General features: G+C 43.2%; 1 protein-coding gene across 1 annotated transcript in view; it reads right to left on the bottom strand.

Annotated features, from left to right (window-relative positions):
- Positions 1-1,027: 1,027 nt before the first annotated feature.
- Positions 1,028-23,348, bottom strand: part of TENM4 (teneurin transmembrane protein 4) — a gene marked incomplete at its 5' end in the record, with an annotated part of 222,150 nt that continues 199,829 nt past the window's right edge. The window contains 22 exon segments of the mRNA XM_040426403.1: positions 1,028-4,402; positions 4,405-4,450; positions 4,452-4,519; positions 4,522-4,603; positions 8,289-8,431; positions 10,436-10,748; positions 10,751-10,891; positions 10,893-10,996; positions 10,999-11,158; positions 11,160-11,210; positions 11,212-11,271; positions 11,273-11,302; positions 11,304-11,408; positions 11,411-11,457; positions 11,460-11,547; positions 11,549-12,058; positions 12,288-12,584; positions 12,802-13,037; positions 13,653-13,825; positions 16,236-17,047; positions 17,049-17,114; positions 19,987-20,141. Coding sequence (XP_040282337.1) covers positions 3,846-4,402; positions 4,405-4,450; positions 4,452-4,519; positions 4,522-4,603; positions 8,289-8,431; positions 10,436-10,748; positions 10,751-10,891; positions 10,893-10,996; positions 10,999-11,158; positions 11,160-11,210; positions 11,212-11,271; positions 11,273-11,302; positions 11,304-11,408; positions 11,411-11,457; positions 11,460-11,547; positions 11,549-12,058; positions 12,288-12,584; positions 12,802-13,037; positions 13,653-13,825; positions 16,236-17,047; positions 17,049-17,114; positions 19,987-20,141 — 4,244 coding nt within the window.

The raw sequence follows: 23,348 nt of genomic DNA, 5'->3' as shown, positions 1-23,348 counted from the left end.
ACAGTGACTGCACCAGCAGAATAGTGAGTGCAGCTTCTGGAGTATAATACAGGATGTAACTCAGGATCAGTACAGAATATGTAATGTATATACACAGTGACTCCACCAGCAGAATAGTGAGTGCAAGCTCTGAGTATAATACAGGGATGTAACTCAGGATCAGTACAGGATAAGTAATGTAATGTATGTACACAGTGACTCCACCAGCAGAATAGTGAGTGCAGCTCTGGAGTATAATACAGGATGTAACTCAGGATCAGTACAAGATAAGTAATGTAATGTATGTACACAGTGATTTGACTTTATAAGTACACTGCATTATTATGTCTAAAGATGGACTGTTCCCTCACTGCACAGCTAAGTCTACTTTCACACTGGCGTTTTGGCTTTCTGTTTGTGAGATCCGTTCAGGGCTCTCACAAGCGTCCAAAACGGATCAGTGTTTTGCCCTAATGCATTGTGAATGGGGAAAGGATCCGCTCAGTTTGCCTCCGTTCAGTCTCCATTCCGCTTTGGAGGCGGAAACCAAAAGGCTGCTTGCACCGTTTTGGTGTCCATCTGAGAAAACTGAGCCAAATGGGATCCGTCCTGACACACAATGTAAGTCAATGGGGGACGGATCAGTTTTCACTGACACAATCTGGCACATAGAAAACTGATCCGTCCTCCATTGACTTTCAATGGTGTTCATGACAGATCCGTCTTGGCCATGTTACAGATAATACAAACGGATCCTTTCTGAACGGATGCAGGCGGTTGTATTATCTGAATGGATCAGTCCATGAAGGATCCGCACAAAACGCAAGTGTGGAAAGTAGCCTAAAGCGTCGTGAGATTTTGATAATAATCTCATTTCATGATGTGAATAAATCGGACATGCAATGAGTACGGTATAGGAATTTATGGAGTATTTTAGGCATTTTTTTTTATATAGACCCAATTTCTATCAAAACATTGAATAACGTGCCATAAAAATAATAATAATAAAAGATTACTGCCTCTTTATTAAATTACTTTTATTCTCTCATCACTATAATATTTTTATTGTTTTTTCACTTTTTTGTTACAAAATAACAGCTCTAAGTTTTTCTTTTTTTCTTTCTTTTTTACAAGACACAGAATAACCAGTAAAGGGATAACCGGTAAACACTTCTATCTACACAGTCACCATCCCATGGAGATGCTTTGTTCCAGGAAGCTCAGACTCCTTTGTAACTGGATCCAGCTGCTAATTTGGTGGCCACATGAAACGCTTCTTATCTACCATCAACCTCAATAAATCAGAGCATAAGCCTTGTGCTCAGTGCTCCCGGCCTTGAAGAAACCCCATGGCTTTAATTCAGTAATTCTAGAAGTAAAGGGAGGGAAGTGACCGATTAAGGCGGTGAAGGCTTTTTTTTTTTTTCTCTCGGTCGATTATTGACCACAGGCTCAAGTTCACATTAGGGGAAATAGAAAGCTGACAAATACTGTATAGTAGAACAAGGGCAGGAAGCGGATCCTTGGACCTACATGAATACCCCCGGACCCTTATGGGTCACTTCCTTTTCTAACTTGACGGAAGGGCAGCAAATACTTCAGCATCTTTAGTAAAGCAGTTGCTGTTAGTACCTTAAAGGGCAACTCCAGAAATGATTTGAAATTAACACAGAGGTGCGGTAAATAATCCAAAATAAAAAGGAAAAGTTTCAAAAATAAAATACGCTTCATTCTACGTCCGAATTCACTCCCATCAAGTCCTAGGATGGAGCACTGATGTCATGTGGTCCTTATGGGTGGAGCTAAAGACCACATGACATCATCTGATCAGACCACATGACTGGCTGTGACTTTTTTTTAAGCTCATTTGCCGGTGTCTTGACAAACTCAGGGAAATATACTTAATGGTGATAATAGTTTCTTATGAGCAAGAATGTGGATATAGACAAGTAGAGGGATTTTTATGTAAGTGAAGCTGCCCTTTAAGGGTGACTTTTGCAACATTTCAATGGCGGCTAATCTATGGTTCTAATTACATTGCTGAGATTCCTGATTCAAGGCTCCTTTCTTCTAGAAACTGCCCCACACCTGTCCATGGATTATGTCTGGTATTGCATCTCCTCTCCATTGAAGTGAATGGTGCTTAGGTGCAATACTGGCGCCGTTTTTGGAAGAAGGTAGCTCCGGCTCATTTTACAAAAAAATGAGGTTGAATCTCGGCAGAGGAAAGAAGAAGAGGAACACATTTCCCACAGGGAAGATTTTTCTTCTTCCTGCTTTTGGAATCCAATCAAATTTTTGGTTACAAAAAGGTGAACTCTAAGGGGTAGAAGATACAGTTTTCAAAAATATTAACCATTTAATATCTGATGCTTCTTGGTAGTCACCAATTGTCCCCATGACCAAACAAAGCTGGCGATCACGTGATCCGTTCTGACTCTTGGTATTGGAGGAGATCAGTGGGCACCGATTAGAGAATACAATACATATTCGAGAAAATCTACTCCGTTAGAAAAGGAGTCTGAATCAACCAGTAATCTTGACACATCCGTTCCAACGTAACAGCTGCGCAGTTAAAAATAAAATTAAAAAAAACACATATATAACTTAAAAAATAATCACAACCCGCGAATAGAATTGCATTTGCTTGGCCAAGGTCCAAGAATGTCCTAGCTGAACAGCAGGGTAGAACAGTCCTGGATGGTTGTGAAATGAAATGTAACGTAACACATTCAACGACTGATGTAGGAGATGATGAGCCTTTAAGAAGGTACTGCGAGAACTCCTTCAAATATGTAAGTGCTGGCAGCCATTTTATTTTTTTTACTAGTCAAAAGGGTTAATGTCCCCGGTTCCTAGATCACAAAATTGCTGCCTCAGCTACGAGCACACTTCAACATAAACCATAAAAATAAAAAATAAAAAAATGAAAATAAAAAAAATAGACGACCATCTAAAGAAAACCATTAGGTTATGTCAAGATCATTGTCCTGTAGCTACATCTACAACCGGGAGCCCCCCTCTCCCCCTCAAAAAAAAACTTTGCGCCCCAAGTGAAAGTGTCCTCTAGAGGCACAAAATATTAGATATCGCTGGGTCCCTTTGCCCGTTTTAGTTTTTTTATTGGAAAAAATTTTAAAACACAAAAAAGTTGAGCCGCCTCAAGTCTCATCCAAACCTGTTGGGGGGGGGGGGGAAGGGGAGGGAAAAATACTATCAACCGAATTTGAAATGTAACACAAGCAACACATCGGGGACAGAGAAACCATGAATCCATTCTCCCGCATACTGTCTCATTGACACAAAGGAAATGATATGAACAGTTTTGGTTAAAATCAAGGCAAATTCAGTTCTCAAAAAAGTCAGCGATGAAGAGAGATTTTTAATTTTTTGTCCACTTCTGCGAAGGTGCGCTGATCCCTGCTCCGGAGTTCAGATGATAATACAAACTTTCCGCACAGATATCCATATTTTTTGTGATTTCGCAATCTAAAGCGAGTACCTGTCGACGTCACGTTTCAACACTCCTCATTCGAATTCCTCAGGAGGGGGGAAAAAAAAATATCCCACGCTACTGCAAAATACCTTCTGCTCATTTCTGACACGTGTGATGAAGGCCAACTTTATTGGGTTAAAAAATAAAACATAAAAAAATTAAAAAGTTGCAATTTTTTGTAAGTTCAACCGCAAGACCGCTTTTTTTTTTTCCCAGGTCCAATTTTTTTAATTTCGTTTTTGCTTTTATAAATTTTTTAGGCATTTTTTAATTTTTTTACAAAAAAGGCTAGATTACAACACAGTTCGGGTATGCGGCCACCACCACAGTAGCTGTCTTAGGCAAGAAGTCAACACAAGGACCGTCTATGTCACCTTCTGCCCATTTCACTCTGTCTCATAAAATGGATGTTGTTCGCGCTGTCTGAGAGTTCCGGATATTGCTCCACAGAAATGACGTAATAACCATCGTAGCCCTGAACCCGACCCATGCTCAGTAATTGTTGTTTTTCTCCTTCTGTCCATGCTCGGAGACCCTCCTCACCATCTCGAAGTCTCTGCTGCTCTTTGAGCCATGCCTGAGACACTGCCTTTTGTCTGGCCAGCTCCAGGACACGAACTTTCTCCTCGTCTAGGGTGGTCCCATAACGAGTGTTGAGGCACAGGGTGCCGTATTGTAGCTGGATATCTGTATATCGTCTAGTCCTCGTACCCAGAACAGTGTTGATCTGAGATACGGTTACGTTGATCCCATTCTCTAAGGTTCTCCTGCCACCGCTGAGCCCTAAAACAGTTAGGTCACTTTCTGGGGGTCCTTGCTTGATAAAGTAATGAGTGTCAACACCATCAATGGTGAAATGTAGGTTCTCCAAATACTGAGCGTTGTTCAAAATGGCGGCAACACGTCTCCCATCCTCATTGGCAACGTAATGATGTCGGTGGTGATGCGGCCATCTCTCAGTGCAAATTTCACCCCTATTCAAAGATTGTGGGCCCAGAGTGGCGAATTTCTTATTGACTTTTTCTAAGCGACAGCCGGCAATGGAGAGCTGTAGACAGGGTCGAACCGTTCCAAAGTGACGAATGCTATGCAGCTGCTTCTGAACCTCGCTTGCACGCCGAGGATTGACTGGAAGACAAGAAAGGAAAATGTTAATATTTTAGATTTTTTTTTTTATTTACATTTCAGCCCCCTTCCAACGATTGCCAAATAAGGATTGCACTCCAAGCCCTTTCAGCTTCTAATGGTGTTCAGCTTCATGACAGCCACTGGCTGTAAGGCAACCAGTTAAAGCAGAAGCCCTCCCCCACTAATTTGCTTATATTAGAAGATTAGGATTAGAAAAAACCTGTCTGCTTTTCTTCCAAAACAGCTCAACACCATTTTGCGGTTTTTGTCTGTATTACATCTCAGTTCCACTAAAGTACATTGTGTGGGACATTGCGACTATCAGTGGAACGGAGATGTAAAAGTAGACACAACGCCGCAAAAGGAGTTGAGCTGTTTTTGAAAGAAAGCAGCCACATTATTCATATCCTGGACAACCCCTTTTTAGGCCAAGGGATATTTATGGACTTGATGTCCGATATATTGGAATAATATATTGAGTTCACCTTGCACAGAAACGCGTCAACAATGTAGAAAAATTGACAGCGCGTTTTACACCCCGATTTCTATGGGGCTTTGTAACTCTGTAGGTGGGGCGTCTGATGGCGGTCTTTCAATTGCTCAAGACTTTCTGTTTCTCGTCTACTTTAACTAGACGTTTAGGATGATTGATCTGCAGTCTTTTTAGTTACAAAAACATCAAGCTGAGTGTCAAGTTATTGAAGAGCCATTGAAAAGGACTTGCAGCAGCTTGATGAAAGCTTTCCTGCATGGAAAGGTCAGAGAGTCTGCGGAGCGATCAGCCGCACTGCAGCTTCTGACTCTGGATGAAGTATTTTACGTTTTTTTCCCTACGGTTATTCATTTAAAGAGACCTCCTTACTATACTGTATGTATTACATTTGTAGGACACCCATAAATTAGCTGATTGAGGGGCTTGTTCAGATGCTTCCAGGCATTTAGTAAAGCTAAGAGGGGTCACATAACACACCTCCCTGAAAACGTAACGCTTACGAAACTGAAACAGTTGGGGTTCACCTCTTCTTGTCTTCTACGGTTGGGGTAACCACATACAACTACTTTTGAGAATTGCCCCTAGGGAGATACTGTGAGCAAAATTTTCAGACATCTTCTGCCCTTTAAAATAGAGGCAATGCCCTCAAAAGGGCCCCTCCATTGGAAAGACCATAAATCGTGGCAGCTGATCCACAGAAAACCTATGAGAAGAGCCAGTTACAATGTCTTTAAATAGTGGCAGCCACAGTGCCCGAACATGGTGGTGGCAAACAGGCCTCCCATAACAGTGGCAGCCATAGAGCCCCTGAAATAGTGGTAGTGGTAGCCAATTGTGGACACGCTAGTGCCCTATAAAAAAAAAAGAGTGACAGCCACAGTGCCACCAATAGCTAAAACAGTGACAGCCACATTGCCCCCTATATTAATGCCAGTCAAAGTGGCCCCTATATTACGGCAAGGCAAACTGTCGGTTGTGGTGGGGCGGCATTTTGTGCTGCACTGTGGTATATGGTTGTGCTGGGGCAGCATTTTGTGCTACATTGTGATATTTGGTTGTGCTGGGGCGGTATTTTGTGCTGCATTGTGGTATTTGGTTGTGCTGGGGCAGCATTTTGTCCTGCATTGTGATATTTGGTTTTGTTGGGGCGGTATTTTGTGCTGCACTGTGGTATTTGGTCTTGCTGGGGCGGTATTTTGTGCTGCACTGCGGTATTTGGTTCTGCTGGGGCAGTTTTTTGGTCTGCACTACAGTATTGCTGGCCCAGCCTACTTCTGTTGGCCCTTCCTACTTGTGTTGCCCCCACCTACAACATGGGGCCCTTTTTTTCCAGGGTCAATTTAAGTTCCCAGTCTTACCTCCCGCCCGAGAGGACTCCTCTTTTGGGAGAGTAGGCTAATATGGATAACACACAGTTCTGGTGCAATGTGGTTGCCGAAACATAGCAAAGCATTTTACGTCTTTAACGAGTAATGGAAAAGACGCCTGTACCGACCCTTGGCCGAGCTAGGCTATGATATGGGATCAACTGTGCCCACCACCTTCCTGTACAGCTGCCATCATCTCATGCCACTTGTGAGCGTTGCCCTTTAAAAACTAACCCTCAGAAGCACCAAACATAAAACAGCAATATTAAATTTTTTAGATCCCCTCCCCTCCCCTTTTATTTTTGGAAGCTCGGCTGTGGCTTTGCATAGTACACACTTGCACACTGGCGGCATTGTTAGCTGCCGCGCTCTCTGACTAATGGACGCCTTTGGACATACATAATTGATTGCATCCCAAATTAAAAAGTCATTTAGCCGTAACCGCTTGAAAGTGTAAAATCCATTACGTGTCGATACAGGCGCATGGTGTGAAATCTCACAGAGAAAGTGTTTTAACTGGGGACCTTGGAGACCACGGAGGCAGAAGAGACAGCACGAACAGAAGGACAGGTGGTGGAGGAGGGGGGACACCTCCTTCCCAGCTTCTTGCATCTTTTAGGAAGTTTGTGACCTTTCACTAGAGTGAAAGGGTCGGATTTTAACTCCTAGAGAGCCACTTCCAACTGGTGGCGCTAGCGAGATGGTTCTCTTCCTTAGGAGATTCGTCTTTGTCTATGACCTTTCGATATAACTTTTTCTTCCCTTGAAGAATCTGCCCAGCTCTATTGCACAAGTACATTGTTTTCAAAGGAAGCAAGTAAGAACTGAAGATGCACTGTAGTTTGTAGAAAATCTATCCAGTCTGATATAATAAAAGCATAAAGTTTCCTGATACAGAGCTCCAAATCTACTGCGTAGACACAGAGCTCAATGATAAAATGATGTTTGCCTGCAACCACCACTAGAGGGAGCTCAGGGTCTTACTGCATACTGTTTATACTCTTTAATAGCCCAGAATGCTGTAAGCTCCCCCTAGTGGTGGCTAAAAACAACAAGAATTGTATCATCTAGACCTGTCTCTATGCAGGGGATTTATATCTCTGTATCAGAAAAAAAAATTAAAAATCATCAAATCTCCAATCACTATAAAGACAAGGTAGTAAAATGTGGCTTTTCATCGTATAATGAAATATCTGCAACTTTCTAATATACTTTTTGTTTTGACTCCTTTACAGTTTTCAGGGTCTCTGCCTGCTCTCAATTTCAGGTGTACGTTCATCCTCCCAGCTGAGGTTTTGTTGCCGTGGTATAAGTATTACATTTCCCACAATGCACCACAATACGAAAGGTTCTGTGCAGACACTGAACAAGCAGGGGCAATTGTGAAGTGCAACCTGTCCCAGGCTACTGTATGCCACAAATATCTAACAGGGGAGTCTCACTTCCTTGGTTGAACTTGATGGACTTATGTCTTTTTTCAACCGTATTGACTATGTAACTATGCGAGAGTCCCACCTCTACTGGGAGAAGGAGCGATGGCCACCACCTACTATTGCGTCCAGGCAGAGAATGAATGGAGAGGTTGATAACTGTTAAGGAGTCAGTCGGCACCTGTCCTATTTGGCCGAATTAGGGTCTTGTTATTCAGTAGGTGGATTTGCTAAGGTATTTACAGTGAACCCACTGGTATAAATGCTGGGTAAACTTACTCCTACCCTTTGTCTGAGCTGAGGAAGCCACCCAGATTTCTAGCGAAACGTTGACCAACAGCAGTTAGATTAAAAAGCCTTCACAGAAAGATCTCTACTCTGGTGTAACCCATTACCTTGCTGTTATCCCACTCCTGGGTCTTCATCTGAGTATTGACCAGTTCATAAGATGGCTCCATGGCATCAATGTCCGGCCGGGGGTAACCGGGGATCACGTTGTGCAGCTGAAAACCGAAAGTGAGCAGCCAACTGTTGACATCTGGTGCGAAGAGCAGAGAAGAAGACATGGGTGAGTTCATAAAAAAAACTGAGTGCCTTTGCTTTACTTATCTTGTACTGATTCTATGTGACATCATGGTCAAATACATTGGATTAATGTCCGGTAAACCTGCCGAATTCGGCGGGACCGGCCATCTCCCTGTGTATTAGAATTTCCGACTTCCCCCTAAAACCCAGATGTCGGGGCAGGGGAGAGGGAAGACTGGTCTGCTGGATTTCAACATGGCCAATTGTTTTGTTTTAGGGGAAGATAAGCACCCGCTAGAGATGTCTGGCAAAGCAGCTTACTCCCCTCTCCCCATTTAGAACACATGCATGCTCGACCAAGTAATGGGAGCGGTGAGGGATCAGGGGGAAGAGTTGTCACTTGTTTTAGAAAGGGCTATAGTAAGAATTCTTCCTGTGCATCGTGAGAGCCCAACAGACAGTTACATAGTTACAGCTAAGCTGTTAGGTCACTGACATGCGGAAACATACTAGGAGTGGTCACCAACAGAAGCTTTACTTTCACGTTGGATCCAAGTGTAGGAGAAAACAGGCTATAACTGGATAATCAGTACAAGATAAATAATACAAAGCATGTGCAAATTTTCTCAACACGTTATGTTGATTACAACGGGTGACAATGTTATGGAAATGCGGACGAGTCCTTTAGGTACACGCTGTGATATGGTTCGGAAATTACTGCGTATTGATGTCACGCAGCAAAGGCCGCAATGAAGCAGATGTGAGAGCCGGCAGCAAGCAACAACATCTGCAACGTACCAAGGATGGTTAATCCAACAACGGCCTGCATTCTCTGAACAATTTCTTCCACCGTTACTGGAACAAAGACTCCCAGTCAATAATCAATCACATCAAGAGGCGCTTTTTATTAACGCCCTTGAAAAAGGAACCAGAAGGCTAAGGTCGTGATCAAATGCCACATTTAATTAACTGCCAGCCTGCAAAATGTAGAAGTTACTAGCTGTATGCCTGAAGAACGGGAAGGGTTAAAAACCACTTGACCTTCCAGTATGCAGTTCCGCCATTATTCTAATTTGTCCATATTTATTATACTGGATATATCTGAAATATTAATTACAGCAAATTTATGTTTTAAAGTTGTGTATAAATTTAAATGGTTGCAATCTAGTGGTCATTAGCGGCACTGCAGTTTTATTTATTATTTTTGGTGGAGGGAGTAATCCTCCATTTTGGATAACAAAAACTGGGGAATTTAAGCCACTGGCACAGATGGTCAAACTGAGCTATTTCGGGATGTTTGAAAAATATATTGCCGGATATATGCAATTACAAAAATGAATATTTAGTGCTATCCTTTTTTGAAACGCACCCTAATATTGTTAAAGAAAATATATTATGACCAGCCTTAGGCAGCTTGTTGGAAATAGAAGACTAAAGGTATTAGATATATCATGCATTCCATTAAGAACCATCTAATTTGGGAGTCAAAATGAAAAATTGGAGGATCACTGATCCGAAAACAAAAACATTTGTAGATGAAAAGTTCTTAAAATGTTAAATTTCCACTGATTAGTTGTTAGCAGTTGACGGTCATACCGAATGATCTGCATCTTTCCATTTTATCAATGCACTTTGGACCGAAGATGGAGAATGAACTCAAAAGTGGTCAAAGTCTGAAATCTAGTTCTGGGTATAGCATCACAAGAAACTTCTATATCAAGATGCCTTCCAAAAAATTAATGTTCTCCTCTACACTTCAACAACTAGAGGAGAAGCTACAGACTCCAGCATGGTACAAATCTGGTTGGTTCAAAGCATGTTTTTTTTTTTTTAGAAGAGTCATGCATTTAACAGTTATGGAGAACTTGACTTATGTCCCTAGTCAGTAGGACACCTGAAAAAATATAAAGCCACCTCATAGGTCAATGTTCCACCTCTTGCTGTTTTAGACTAGTCAAATCTAAGCTCATAAAAAGAAGAAATGGTATTGGGGGTCAAGTGATTCTACAGTACTTACCGGTCATATAGCACTTTGTATCCTGAGATCGGCTCACAGGGTTATTGTTTTTAAACATGTACAGGTTGAAGGGCATTATGTTGGTGGTGCTAAGCTGCTTCCAAACATCATGGTCAGGACTGGTCCATCGACCAGCTAGCACATCATACTCCCGACGACCCATGTGGATGAGCTTAGTGAGAGGGTCAAAGAGTCCACCATGGTAGCCTATAATAAGCTGAAAGTTAGGGTTTGAGTCCAGGTAGATTTCACCGTATGCAGTGTAAAGAATTTGTTTGATCATAAGTCCAGAACCAGTGAAGACCGCCCATGGTGAGTACCAATGTTGTCACAGGCAATGTAAAACTCATCCCCACTGCTTAGTTCCATGGCAAAGAGATGGCCTTGTAGGTCGTAATAAAGAGAGGCTATCTCAGAGCTAGAATGGTTGTAGAAATGTGTGATCCTAGTAGGGTTTAGCAAGGTCAGCATAGAAGAACTGTAAATGTTGACCACTGTTGGTCTTTCGGGAAATTCTCCTTCCAAGACCATCATATCGATACTTAATGCTCCACCCGCTGATTTATTATAAGCCTTCACAAGAAGACCGGCAGAGCTGTATTCGAACATATCGCTCCCTCTCTGCTGGAGGAAGCCGTCTTCATCTAACCGATACTGAACATCTCCCAGTCTAGTTATGCGGTCCCTCAAATCATATCTGAGCGGCATAAGGCGGATGCTGTTTTCCTGGATTTGACAAATGCAAATTTCCGTTCAGGTCATAATTGTATCTCCATTGCTGTTTTGTCATTGACAAAGACGGTCTGTAACTGCACATCGCTGTCATATTCATAGGTTGTATCTCGTGAGTTTTGCATAGGGTCCGACTATCAAGCTCCTTTTTCACTACTCGACCCATGTTGTCATATTGCAACATCATCCAAAACATCATAGATCTGAATATTTCATACTGCAATTCCCGTACTCGCCCGTAGGGCTGTCAAACTGTTTTTTATGGGTCATGACCGCCGTGGTGATGATCTGTTGATATTATAATAAATAACTCCAAATTTGCCGAAGTTGCTCGTTTTGCCGGATACATCATCATACCTGTACAAGTCAATGGGCAGTGGTTGTCTCGTTGATGACGGCCTGCATACTGGTCACCCGAAAACTGTTGTCATAGTTATAATCAAATCTGGCATTGACCATTCCTTCCTCGGTAAATCGGAAAATCTGCCGATCAATCAGAGGCCCAATCTGCCGGAAACGAATTGTGCATGTAAATCCATCATTTTGCAAGTTGACCGTCTTCAACATGCCAGCAGTATCATCATACGTGAACGCTATCTTGGTAGTGTCGTACAAGATCTCGGCAAGTTTTGACAGTTTGCCGTATTTGTAAATTATACGTCTCCCGGTACCCATGTAAAGAGTTTGCAACATGTGCCCTTCCTCCGAAAAGTCCTGGATAACGGAGGCATTGCCCTCAGGAGGTCGGTAAATATTTCGATAGTATCCTATAGAGCGGATGGTCTCCAAAGTTTGTCGAGCCACATTTGGCATAGTAACAGAAGACAGGCGGTTGTTTTTGTCGAATTCAAAGATGTACTGTCTCTGGCTATGAAGTAGCAACACCATGGACTGCAAAAGATAAAGAAATTGGTGAATAATATGCAAGTTTCAAATTTTTTAAAATGTATTGTGAAAATGACCGTAAATTTTTACATTTATTTTTCAAATTCAACATCTGAAGTAAGATTTTTAAAATTTCATTTTCCAAATTTTTTATTTTTATGGTGTCACCATCTCATTGACGCACTCTACACGGTGGTTACACCCTGAGCATTCAGAAACTGAAAAGTTTACATACCTTCTCAAGGTAAGTATAGGTCCATGACTTCCCATCAGCAAAGGTCCTGGATGTGATTCTTCCAGCTTGGTCATACTCCATTCGTTCGGACATAGTTCCTCTCTGAATTCCTGCTACATGACCTCCAGAAGAATAAGTCACATTTACTCCACTTAGGCCATTGGATGGGGACCAGAGGCTGGGTCTACCGGCGTGGTCGTATAGGATCCTCAGGGTGAACTTCCGGTGGTCATCATTGATCTTCTCGGTCCTTGTGACGCGATCGAAATCCAAAGACAGCAGATTTCTATTGTGTACCTATAAGTATATACATTTTTTTTTTATTCTTACTATATTAAAGTATAACCGACCCACCCCACCTAGCCGTAACCAGCCCCGTATTACATCGAAGTGGGTATGTCGGCACAGATACATAACCCAAGATAACCAGACACACTTCCATTTATATGAATGTTCAAAAGAAGGAAACCAATTAATTCCACAATGACTAAAAGTTAGGAAAAACATTATTTACCCTCAGACGGAGTCCAAAAACGGTGACCTGCCCCCGTGCCTGCTCCTTGCGCTGTCTCCACTCTACCAGATTGAGGCCATTGTCTATAGGCAGGGTCACGTTGCGTTTGCTGACGGTGGGGTTCACTGTACCAGCGAGAAGGTGAGGTTCTGTCTGAAGGGAGACTTCCATACCATTGGCTAGAATGAGCCTTAGGGACCCGTCGGCCCCGATGTAATAACTGTTCCTCACTTGATCTGAAAAAAATAAATAAAGCGTTTTGGTTAATTGTTTTTGTTTTTGTGAAACTGCAATAAATTAAAATACACCAAACAGGACAAATTTTGAATGTAGTCATGCCCAGCCGAGGGGGCTTGTCGAGGCGATTGAGTGGGCTCGTCATGCCCAGTCCAGCGAGGGCGCTCGCCATGCCCAGCCGAGGGGGTTTGTCGAGGCAGGTGAGTGGGCTCGTCATGCCCAGTCCAGCGAGGGCGCTCGCCATGCCCAGCCGAGGGGGTTTGTCGAGGCAGGTGAGTGGGCTCGTCATGCCCAGCCGAGGGGGTTTGTCGGGCCGGGCAGAGCGAGGGAGCTCGTCCGGGTTCAATTAGTGATGTCCAACTGAGTCGAGTCCGTCTTACTGAGCCTAGTCATTTGTCAGAACTGGCAGAGTAGAGTCTAGTCTGCTAGATGAAGTAAGATGGAGTTTGTCACCTTGAACAACCAGATCTTACAATGCATTGCATGGTGTTTTGCATAGGACTGCAGGTTATCTTACTGCATTGTAATCTAGATGCGCTAACGAGAGCTCAATGATAACCTCGGCTCTGCTACATCTGTTTAAGCTGTTCTGGCCATGACTAGGCGCAACTTACCTTGCAGCAGCGTGTAGAAAGCTCCAGATGCAGACAGGTTGGTCGTTATGGTCACATCCTCTTTATTTGACTTCTCCACCTGGACGTGGACCGAGCTGTCTGTGTCGCTGCGGAAGCTGCTCACCTGCCCCGTGGGGAACGTGACATTGGTCAGGCGGCCGAAACTGTCATATCTGAAAACGAGAGGCACAGTAACACAATGGTCATAAAGTGAGAAACTTTCTAGATCAGGAATAGAAAATGTGTGATATTGCTAGACACTGGTGACTAAAAACAAAAAAAGGGAAATAAAATTTAATTTTTAAAAAAAAATTAAATAAAATAACTTTACAATAAAACAAGAAAAATAAAACAAAAAATGGAAACAAAAAAATTTACTAAAATGAAAAAAAAAAAGCAGGCAGATTTGTCTAGGTTAACGTGTAAACACTATTCGACTCGAGAAGAAAAATGTGTAAACTGTGCCAATAATAACTGAAGCTGCTGCCGACGATCGTCAGTGCTAATGGCTGCTGGCAGTACCTCAGCACCATCCGAGGTGGGACGCTGTGCACTGCCATGTAACACCACACATCGGGCCCCGTGTAGATAAACGAGGGCAGGTAGAAAGCAGAGGTGACGCCCACAGCAAACAATCAGCACCCAGTTGTGATATAAACGGCTTCAGTAATCGAGAATAGAATGCCAGAACTGCAGTCTAGACTGACACACAGTAGAAGAGAGCGCGCTGGGGTGTCACCCTGAAGATTTCTATCATCTTAAGGACCTGCTGCCTTAGCCCATAATCTTCTGAAGGTGTAGGAGACCTTAAAAATGCTTATCCCTGTTTCTATTGGACATTTTTATGTTTTTTTCTACGTTGCTTTTCTGATCGTGTGCACAATAGGGAACATATTTTCTCTTCTCCTTTGTGTGGAGAGCTGAATAAAATCTTTCCTTTATGTGAGCTTTGAATTACTGTGAGCAGAGCCCCCCCCTCCCCCCCACCCAATCTAATTTCTGGCTTTCAATGCCACCCGTCAATTGTCATCCTACTAGAAATAGCTTCAAATGGAAAAATCTGACCCCGCATGTTTGTAGCCAATTTAATATTGGCAGAATTACATTTAGAAACGGCTCTTTCTTTCCGAGCCGCTCGATAATTTATGTTGCCACGCTCTTAGATTTTAACTTAAGACCAAAAAATGTTTTCTCCCCCAAGTAAAGTACAATAATTCTTCACGCTGGTGATTTACAGCCACGTAGTGTGAAGCACATTTCAAGCTCCTATAAAATGGTTGGAAGGCATCTGACCTCGCAGGTTGAGTTAAAAAACATTTTTTTCTACCCAAAATCAAAAGCATCCCTCACTCGATCTAGGTGACAACTAATAGGACCACTTTTATGGCTTATACAGTGGTCGTCATCCAGCTCAACCAAAAGGGTTGTCTACTTTGGTAAACCTGTTTTCCTACACCCTACAAAGAGTTTCTCCCTCTCATTACAGGCTACTCATTGATATGAATGGACACTGTGCAATACTTGATTTCCCCTGTGGTGGCGCTGCAGAGAAATCAGATACTTACTGCTGGGTTTTCCCAAAGATCACAGCTGATCGGTGGGGATCTCAGAAGGAGGACACTTTGTGAACAGCTTATTTTCTAGAGACCTTTCTAACAAGTAAGGATTGTCCAAAGCAGAGAACCCCTCCAAGGCTGGTGGAGACCTCTTGAGCAAACTATTTGGTGAGGTCCCCCATCCTACTTGTGGGGCGTGGATCCCACGTTACACCCTCACAGCCAAATATGGTGACACATGGCCTTCTCCACATAAGTCTATGGGAGTATGTGGACATCCTAAGACTTCAAGAGAGGTCACCACCTCTTCAGCAAAGGGCCGTCACTTGGGGCCTCCCTATAATCCAGCCATGCTTGGACATTTCTTACAAAGCTATGGAGATTTTTCATTTAAAGGGCATTGGTCAGTAGTATCAACCCTATTAAATCAGCCATGCCTGGTAGGGCTGACCCTGCTAATCAAAAACATACCTTTTGTCCCTTGATCTGAGGTTGCATTTAAGAGGGAATAAGGGTTTTTAAAATAAGCAAATTAGGGATAAGTGCACCAATGGGTGGGCCTTAGCCACTAAGTGTACTTTCGTACACTCCGTACACTCCCTCTCCACTTGATTGATAGATCCTGGCATCCACTTGGAGAAAGGAGTGTCTAGTGGAGTTGAGTGAAGGAGCCAAGGAAGCAACCTGAGGCTAAGACGAGCCCTGTAGTGCATTTAAGTCCTAATTTGCATATTTAAAAAACTAAACAAAACACAGCTACGGATGGAGGGAAGATAGGTATGTTTTTATCCAGAAGGGTCAGCCCTACCAGGCATTATGGCTTGTTTAATAGGGTTGATCCTGCTGACAGATGCCCTACAAGAGTCAATGAGACAATGGGGTAGCAACCCCTATGGGAGATGTAATGGCCAATTAACAGATGACTAAGGGACCAAAGTACAGACCAAGGACAGAAGAGGACTTAGGGAAGTTTAGCAATCTGAGGTGGAAATAGATCAACACTGAGGTTAGTTGGGTTCATACTTACTCGTAGAATGTTGTCCAGCCGTTCTCATTGCTTTTGGTGGCTAGAAGACCAGAATTCCCATGGTACGTCATCATGGCCAGCTCATTCCCCTGTTCAGACACACTCTTAAGAGCACTGTTGGTGCCAATGGTCAACCAGAAGACTTGTCCATCAGGTACCACCAACCAGAGTGGCATGCCGGTGGAATCCCGCCTTATGTTGAGGGTATTCCCATTGTTATCTGTGATGAGGGTAAGATCTCCATCCCCAGTGTAGGTAAAGTTGTAGAGATAATCTCCAGTGGTCAGGCTCTGAGTGTAGAGGTGTCGGCCAGTTGTGTCGAATAAGTACAACTCCTGGTCAATGGGAGAGGACACTTCATACATGTTCTGACTGTTGAGGAAGGGTTTATTGGTACGGATGAAACGTATCCGTATATTTCCGAGATCGGCCACATACAAGTCCCCATCGGCACACACGGCGAGAGACGACGGCGAGTTCAACTTTGCATCTTTGGCATAGCCATCATCTCCTGAGAAGCATTCACAGCTGGCATCATTCTTACAATCACAACCGCTTGGAGCTCCAGCAACCAAGGAGATCTCACCATTGGTGGTGACCTGCCGGATCCTGTTGATCTTCTTGTCGTCAGTTTCAGCAATGTACAAAATCCCATTATGCGATACGGCTAAGGCTGTGGCGGCCTCCAGGGTGGCATGAACGGCTACCTTGCTGAGGAGGAAGTGGTCAATGCCAGGAACCTGGCAATGCATCGGTCTTCCTGCCACGATGCGCACCTGCTGGTTCTCAGAGATTTGCAACACAACATTGTTTGTCGAGGACGTAGAGCGAGTTATCCATTGGGTTCACGGCTAAGTCAGTCGGCCATTCAAGACGAACCTAGAAAAGAAAACAGAAACTGAATAACCACACATGTCCAAGTAACAAAAAGTTGGGGCCAGTCTCGCGAACCTCAAAGGTTCAGCTAGTCTGGGACCACGATAGTGAAGACGATGAAGAATATCATGAAACAAGGTTTAAGTATCTCAAGTTGGACCCACCAAGAAGTTGTCCAATTGTCTACCACCATTTTTGAAGGTTGGTGGGGCCAACTACAAAGGTACCTTGAGATGGGTCAAAAGGGGAGTTCGATGAAGCCATCAAATTTTTTTTTGTGAGACAATTTAATAGCAAATTGGTTATGATCCAAAGATATACCTAGACACTACCTATTATACCACAATCATAATTCCTTGGTATATCCATCAGATTTATGTGGCATCATATCTCATGCTCCATTCACTACCAAAGCTGCATCATATTCTGCTGGCCAGCACACAGAAGCCATCCAGCTGTACTGACAGAAACACGCGCTTGATTTTGCAGCATGCGAGGTCCTGTAATCTAATAGGAAGACAGCAGAATTTTGAGTATAGCTTTGGATGTGACTAGAGTACTAGATTTAAGCTGTAAAGACCAAGAGGTGTCCTGTGTTACACCACCGGAACACGATGCCTGAGGCCACAGCTGGGTAAGCAGCTCGTCTCTGCGGCAGTCTGCATCTGTCTGAGTTCCAGGCCAAGCCCTGAATTATGCACTCTTCTGGCCGTGGGCCGACTTTACCCACCCTCTTGTAATTAGAACATTACAGCGTGGCGCTTTCCTCTTTAATAATGTATGGCCTCCTAGCTTGCTATAATCTTCAGAGCAACGCTCACACCGCAGCTTTGCGTTACCATCAAGTACAGTCGGTCGCTCTCAGCAGCCAAGGGAATTTTCAATTTTTAAACCCCATTTCTTGTCACGACAGGCGGGTTAAATATTTCATCACCTCTGAACCCCCTAGTGCTGGGGGCGAACCTTGCAAGTCATATGCAATGAGGCCGATATGCTGCTTGAAGGAACATCCGCTATTACAGTCTGTGCTACATTTTATCTTCTTTTATGTATTCACTTTGGACAGATCGCAACCACTCCCATTATCCCACAATCCCCGATGGGGTTTATAATCCAAACCTCCCCCCATCCCACCTACGTGCACAATTTTATGGAAAGCCAATGAACCTATCAGTATGTTTTGGAGCGTAGTTATGTGCCAGATGAATTTGAATGCAGCTTGGATGTGATTAGAGTAAAAGTCCGGTTTAAAATCCCAGGATGACAGGCCTCTAAGGTAAAAAGCATAAAAAAGCTCAGAAACTAGTCAGTAAACAGTACGTGATAAAATCCAGTTGTAGAGACTGTAATCTGATTGACTTATTGCACACTCTAGTCACATCTCCAGCTGCATTAAGAATTTCGCTGCCTATAATGTGGCATATCCACCACAATAAACCAGAGCCTGCTGCCCTTAAAGGGGTTATTGGGAACCATTGGGTCCAGCAAACCCACCTTAATGAAACATAAGAGCCCTGTAGGAGTAAGTTTGGAATATACTCACCATTCCAAATTTGCGTGGATCGGCCGCTCTGGAACCCGTCCATGTGACGATGTCCTTTACCAGGTTTCCCGCCTGGACTGTAGACGGGAGCAGAACTATTCCTCTCCTGGTGCATGCGCAAACTCCTGAGTCCACCTCCTCTGCATCAGGAAAGGAATAGTCCTGGCCCCATCCATAGCCCAGGCCAGAAAAACCTGGTACAGGACATGAGGTTGGTTGAATCAGGATTTTCAGAAGAGAAGCAACACATGGACCAGGTCCCTGTGCGCCCGATCCACTCAGCTTCAGGAGAGTACGAAAAATGACAAAGCCTTCTTCTGTAGAGTGTTAGGTGTAATTAAGGTGGGTTTGCAGACAACGGACAGTCCTGCAGCCTGAGGGCTAGCAGCAGAATTATGAATGCAGCTCTGGGTGGGATTGGAAGATAGAAATAAAGATTCAGTATTCTATGGAGATCTTAAACAGGTGGTCCTCAGGATAGGTCATCAGTATGTGATCGGTGGGGGCCCGACTACCAGCATAGAGGTCGATCAGCTCTTTGAAGAGGCTGCAGTGCTCTTGTGAGCGTCGTGGCCTCCTTTACAGCTTAAAAAGTACACACTCAACCAGTGGCCATGCTTGGTGTCACAGCTCAGCCCCATTCATTTGAATGTAATTGAGCTGCGCCTAGGCCACGTAATCGATAAATGTGAGGTCACTGGCCTGGGAAGAGGCCGCGGCGCTCACCAAAGTGTCACAGCTTCTTCAAACAGCACGGGTGCCGGTAGTCAGACCCCCACCGATCACATACTGATGACCTATCCTGAGTATAGGTCACCAGTATTAAACATTTAGACAACCCCCTTAACAGTAACTGCCATCAAATCAAGGAGGTTGTCTAAGTCTCCAAGGGTGGTAATTTGGGGGGAGACAAGGTTGGTGTCAAGTCTTAATACATCTTTAGAAGGAATGACTTCAGAAATCAGGCTTGGCATTCACAGACATTGGTGTCGAGTGTGAAAAGCACGCCCCGCTGGATATTAAGAAAAATAAAAAAGTTGACTTTCTCTGCAAAAGATATAAAATGCTTTCCTTAATCTACATCCTTCACCGGGCAGGTTTATCTGTATTATAAGGACGCCGCCGACGTCTTTCCATCCTCAACTCTGTTAAAGCACAGCGTGTCTCCAACTGCGACTTATTTGCAAACTGATACAACTAAAATCCTCTTACATCCCCGGCTGTTGTAAATTTTGGGCAAGGGAGCGTCACACAGCCCATGCCAGTTAATCGGATTCAGCTCGTGATAGTGCCCCTACCAGAAGGGCATACTACAGAAGGGCATACTGGTACCTGTGAAATATCCATAATGGAGTCACAGCTCAAGGGCCAGGCCGAGGTTAAGTCGTTGGAGCCAAGAAGGGTGGAGATGATGCCGTTTTGATCGATGCGTCGTATCATGGTGCCATCAACAAAGTAGATGAGGCCGTATTTGTCCACAGTGATGCCTGGAAAAGAAGATCAACATTAATTTTGTGTATTTTTCTACAGTGTGAAGATACCATTGAGTTCTAATGCGAAATGCATCCCAAATGTATAGAAAATGACTACTGGTCTACAGAAGCCTTGAACTTGTGCCTAAAGGACCATATCTGTTGGGTGCTGGATGTGATGGGAACAGTTCAGCACCCTGATTTGCCAATGTAAAGTCTTCAAAGTATCGTTGGTTGGGGCCTAAGTGGGTCTACAGTACTGTATGTTGGTAGGCTGAGCATTGCATGTCATGCACTAAGTAGCTATCTAGGTCTATCATTTAGGTCTTCTCCCTGACGGCATTTGGAAGACTCACCAAATTCCAAAGCATTTAGCAAAAGCTGCAGTTGACACCAACATCCATAACCCATGGAACAAGGATCATCAGATACAACTGGTGAATAAGCATTGTCTATCATGTTACATGTGTAAGTAGTATGACACGAATAGGATGGAGCACCCTACACGCTTGAAGAGTCTAGTTGTAAGCTAAGGGACAAGATGATGCCATCTAGTGTTACTGCCAAAATGATAGCCTATCACCAGGGACAGGTAAAGGAAATATATCTTGGGAAGTCATGGAATCGAAAGTGATGGTCAATTGAAGACAATGACACTTATACAGGCAGAATGAAATGTCCTGGAAATCATACTCGTGATGGTCCATGGAAGTCAACAGAAGTCATAGGGTATTGGTCAATGCAAGTCAATGGAAACATATGTAATAGTCAATGGAATAATAAGTGATGCTCAATGGAAGTCAACGGAAATCATACATGGTGGTCAATGGAAATGATATGTAACAATAAAGGGAGTCAAAGGAAATGATACAGGAGAGGAGGTTTATACATGTGAATGAAAGTCTTATGAAATCATATGGATGGTTATATGGAAGTCAATGGTAATTAATATAAGATGGTCAATAGATATCGCATCTCAATGGAAATCATATTTGACCCACGGACATGAACACTGTACAAAACCATAGGATACGACTACAATAGGGTCACCATAGCCCTCTACATGTGACCAGTTCCTCGTAATAACTTCCAGTGATGATACAAATAAGACATCTGCTCGATATTGAGATCTTGTATTCTTGATTTTTACTTGCAGCCTTTTAGTCATGCTCTACCGCACAATCCTGACTTCGCTCATGTCCCTTTAAAAGCTTGCTGAAAGAAGATGACAGCGTGTGTACGAAGCTCTCATCAACGCCGAGCATGAGATTCAGTCCAACACGAAGATGTAACTTCAAGTGCTAGTGATTACCCCACCCGGCGTGCAGAGCTGAGATTCTAATTAAACACCGAGATGACGGTGTGAAGAGATGAGGCCTACATGTTGTCATATGCCCTCCGCAAACCTCCGATAATCCTCCCGACACATTTCGGCAGCGCGCTTGGAAGCAGCAGGAGCTCCCATGTGGTGGGTGTTTTTTTATGTGCATCACCAGCTATCACTTGATAAATAATTCCTTCACGTTCCAAGCCGTTCCAAGATATGTTACTAACAAAGATTAATGTAAAAAAAACATTTATCTCTCACAAACAGCAAAACAAAAGGATTTAACTCAAAAGGAATGGAGAACGTAGAGTGACCTACACCAGGGTCTCCTCGCAACTATTAGTAACCATTTATAGTACTGTGCATTAGTGGTCTTAAAGGGAATGTGCCATCAGAAAATGACCTATTATGTTAATCCAATTTTGTACGTTAAGACAAAACCTAAAAAAAAAAAAAAAAAAAGCCTTAAAAGGGGTTCTGCAGTTTCATAATGAAGGTTATTTTATTTTAATCTTCCTAAAACATTGAATATTTTTGCCCCACATACCTATTTTTCATGTCAGCACTTTCTTTCTCCTATTCTCAGCATCATCTGCCTGCCATGCTGTTCTTTCTGCAGCAGTCATGACCCCTACATCTCCGCTCTCCATGTTAGTTAGGCAGATCAAGCCCGGTGAAACAATACAGAGCAAAGCATGCTGGGATTGGTTGGAAAACCCAGCAGGAAGTTGGTGAAAACAGGACGTTTCACATGTAAACATCCTGCCAGGATGCAGCGATTCCAAGGGGAAGGAAAGTGCTGATGTGAAAAACCGATATATGTGGCAAAAATATGCAGTGTTCGGAGGACTCTGGGCAGATACCTAAAATCCTGAAGTTCTAACACTGGCCACTGAGCCTCACAGCCGGATGACCCATCCTGCTGTATAGAGATTCACTTCTTAGAAGTTCATCTCATCATTACAGACAGGATCACAATGATTGGTTACAACCTATATATACAGAGTGTGTATATATATATATATATATATATATATATATACAGTACAGACCAAAAGTTTGGACACACCTCTCTCCTTCAAAGAGTTTTCTTTATTTTCATGACTATGAAGGCATCAAAACTATGAATTAACACATGTTGGTATTATATACATAACAAACAAGTGTCAACAACTGAAAATATGTCATATTCTAGGTTCTTCAAAGTAGCTACCTTTTGCTTTGATTACTGCTTTGCACACTCTTGGCATTCTCTTGATGAGCTTCAAGAGGTAGTCCCCTGAAATGGTCTTCCAACAGTCTTGAAGGAGTTCCCAGAGATGCTTAGCACTTGTTGGCCCTTTTGCCTTCACTTTGCGGTCCAGCTTACCCAAACCATCTCGATTGGGTTCAGGTCCTGTGACTGTGGAGGCCAGGGTCATCTGGCGCAGCACCCCATCACTCTCCTGACATGACTGACTGACTGACCTTAATTTCTTAAAGTAATGATGGCCACTCGTTTTTCTTTACTTAGCTGCTTTTTTCTTGCCATAATACCAATTCTAACAGTCTATTCAGTAGGACTATCAGCTGTGTATCCACCTGACTTCTCCTCAACGCCACTGATGGTCCCAACCCCATTTATAAGGCAAGAAATTCCACTTATTAAACCTGACAGGGCACACCTGTGAAGTGAAAACCATTTCAGAGGACTACCTCTTGAAGTTCATCAAGAGAATGCCAAGAGTGTGCAAAGCAGTAATCAAAGCAAAAGGTGGCTACTTTGAAGAACCTAGAATATGACATATTTTCAGTTGTTTCACATGTATATAATTCCACATGTGTTAATTCATAGTTTTGATGCCTTCATCTACAATTTTCATAGTCATGAAAATAAAGAAAACTCTTTGAAAGAG

The sequence above is a fragment of the Bufo bufo genome, chromosome 3 (genome assembly GCF_905171765.1).
Source record: "Bufo bufo chromosome 3, aBufBuf1.1, whole genome shotgun sequence".
Taxonomy (NCBI): Eukaryota; Metazoa; Chordata; class Amphibia; order Anura; family Bufonidae; genus Bufo; species Bufo bufo.
Note: the sequence above shows the minus strand (reverse complement) of the source record. Positions and strands in the feature narration are given on the sequence as shown.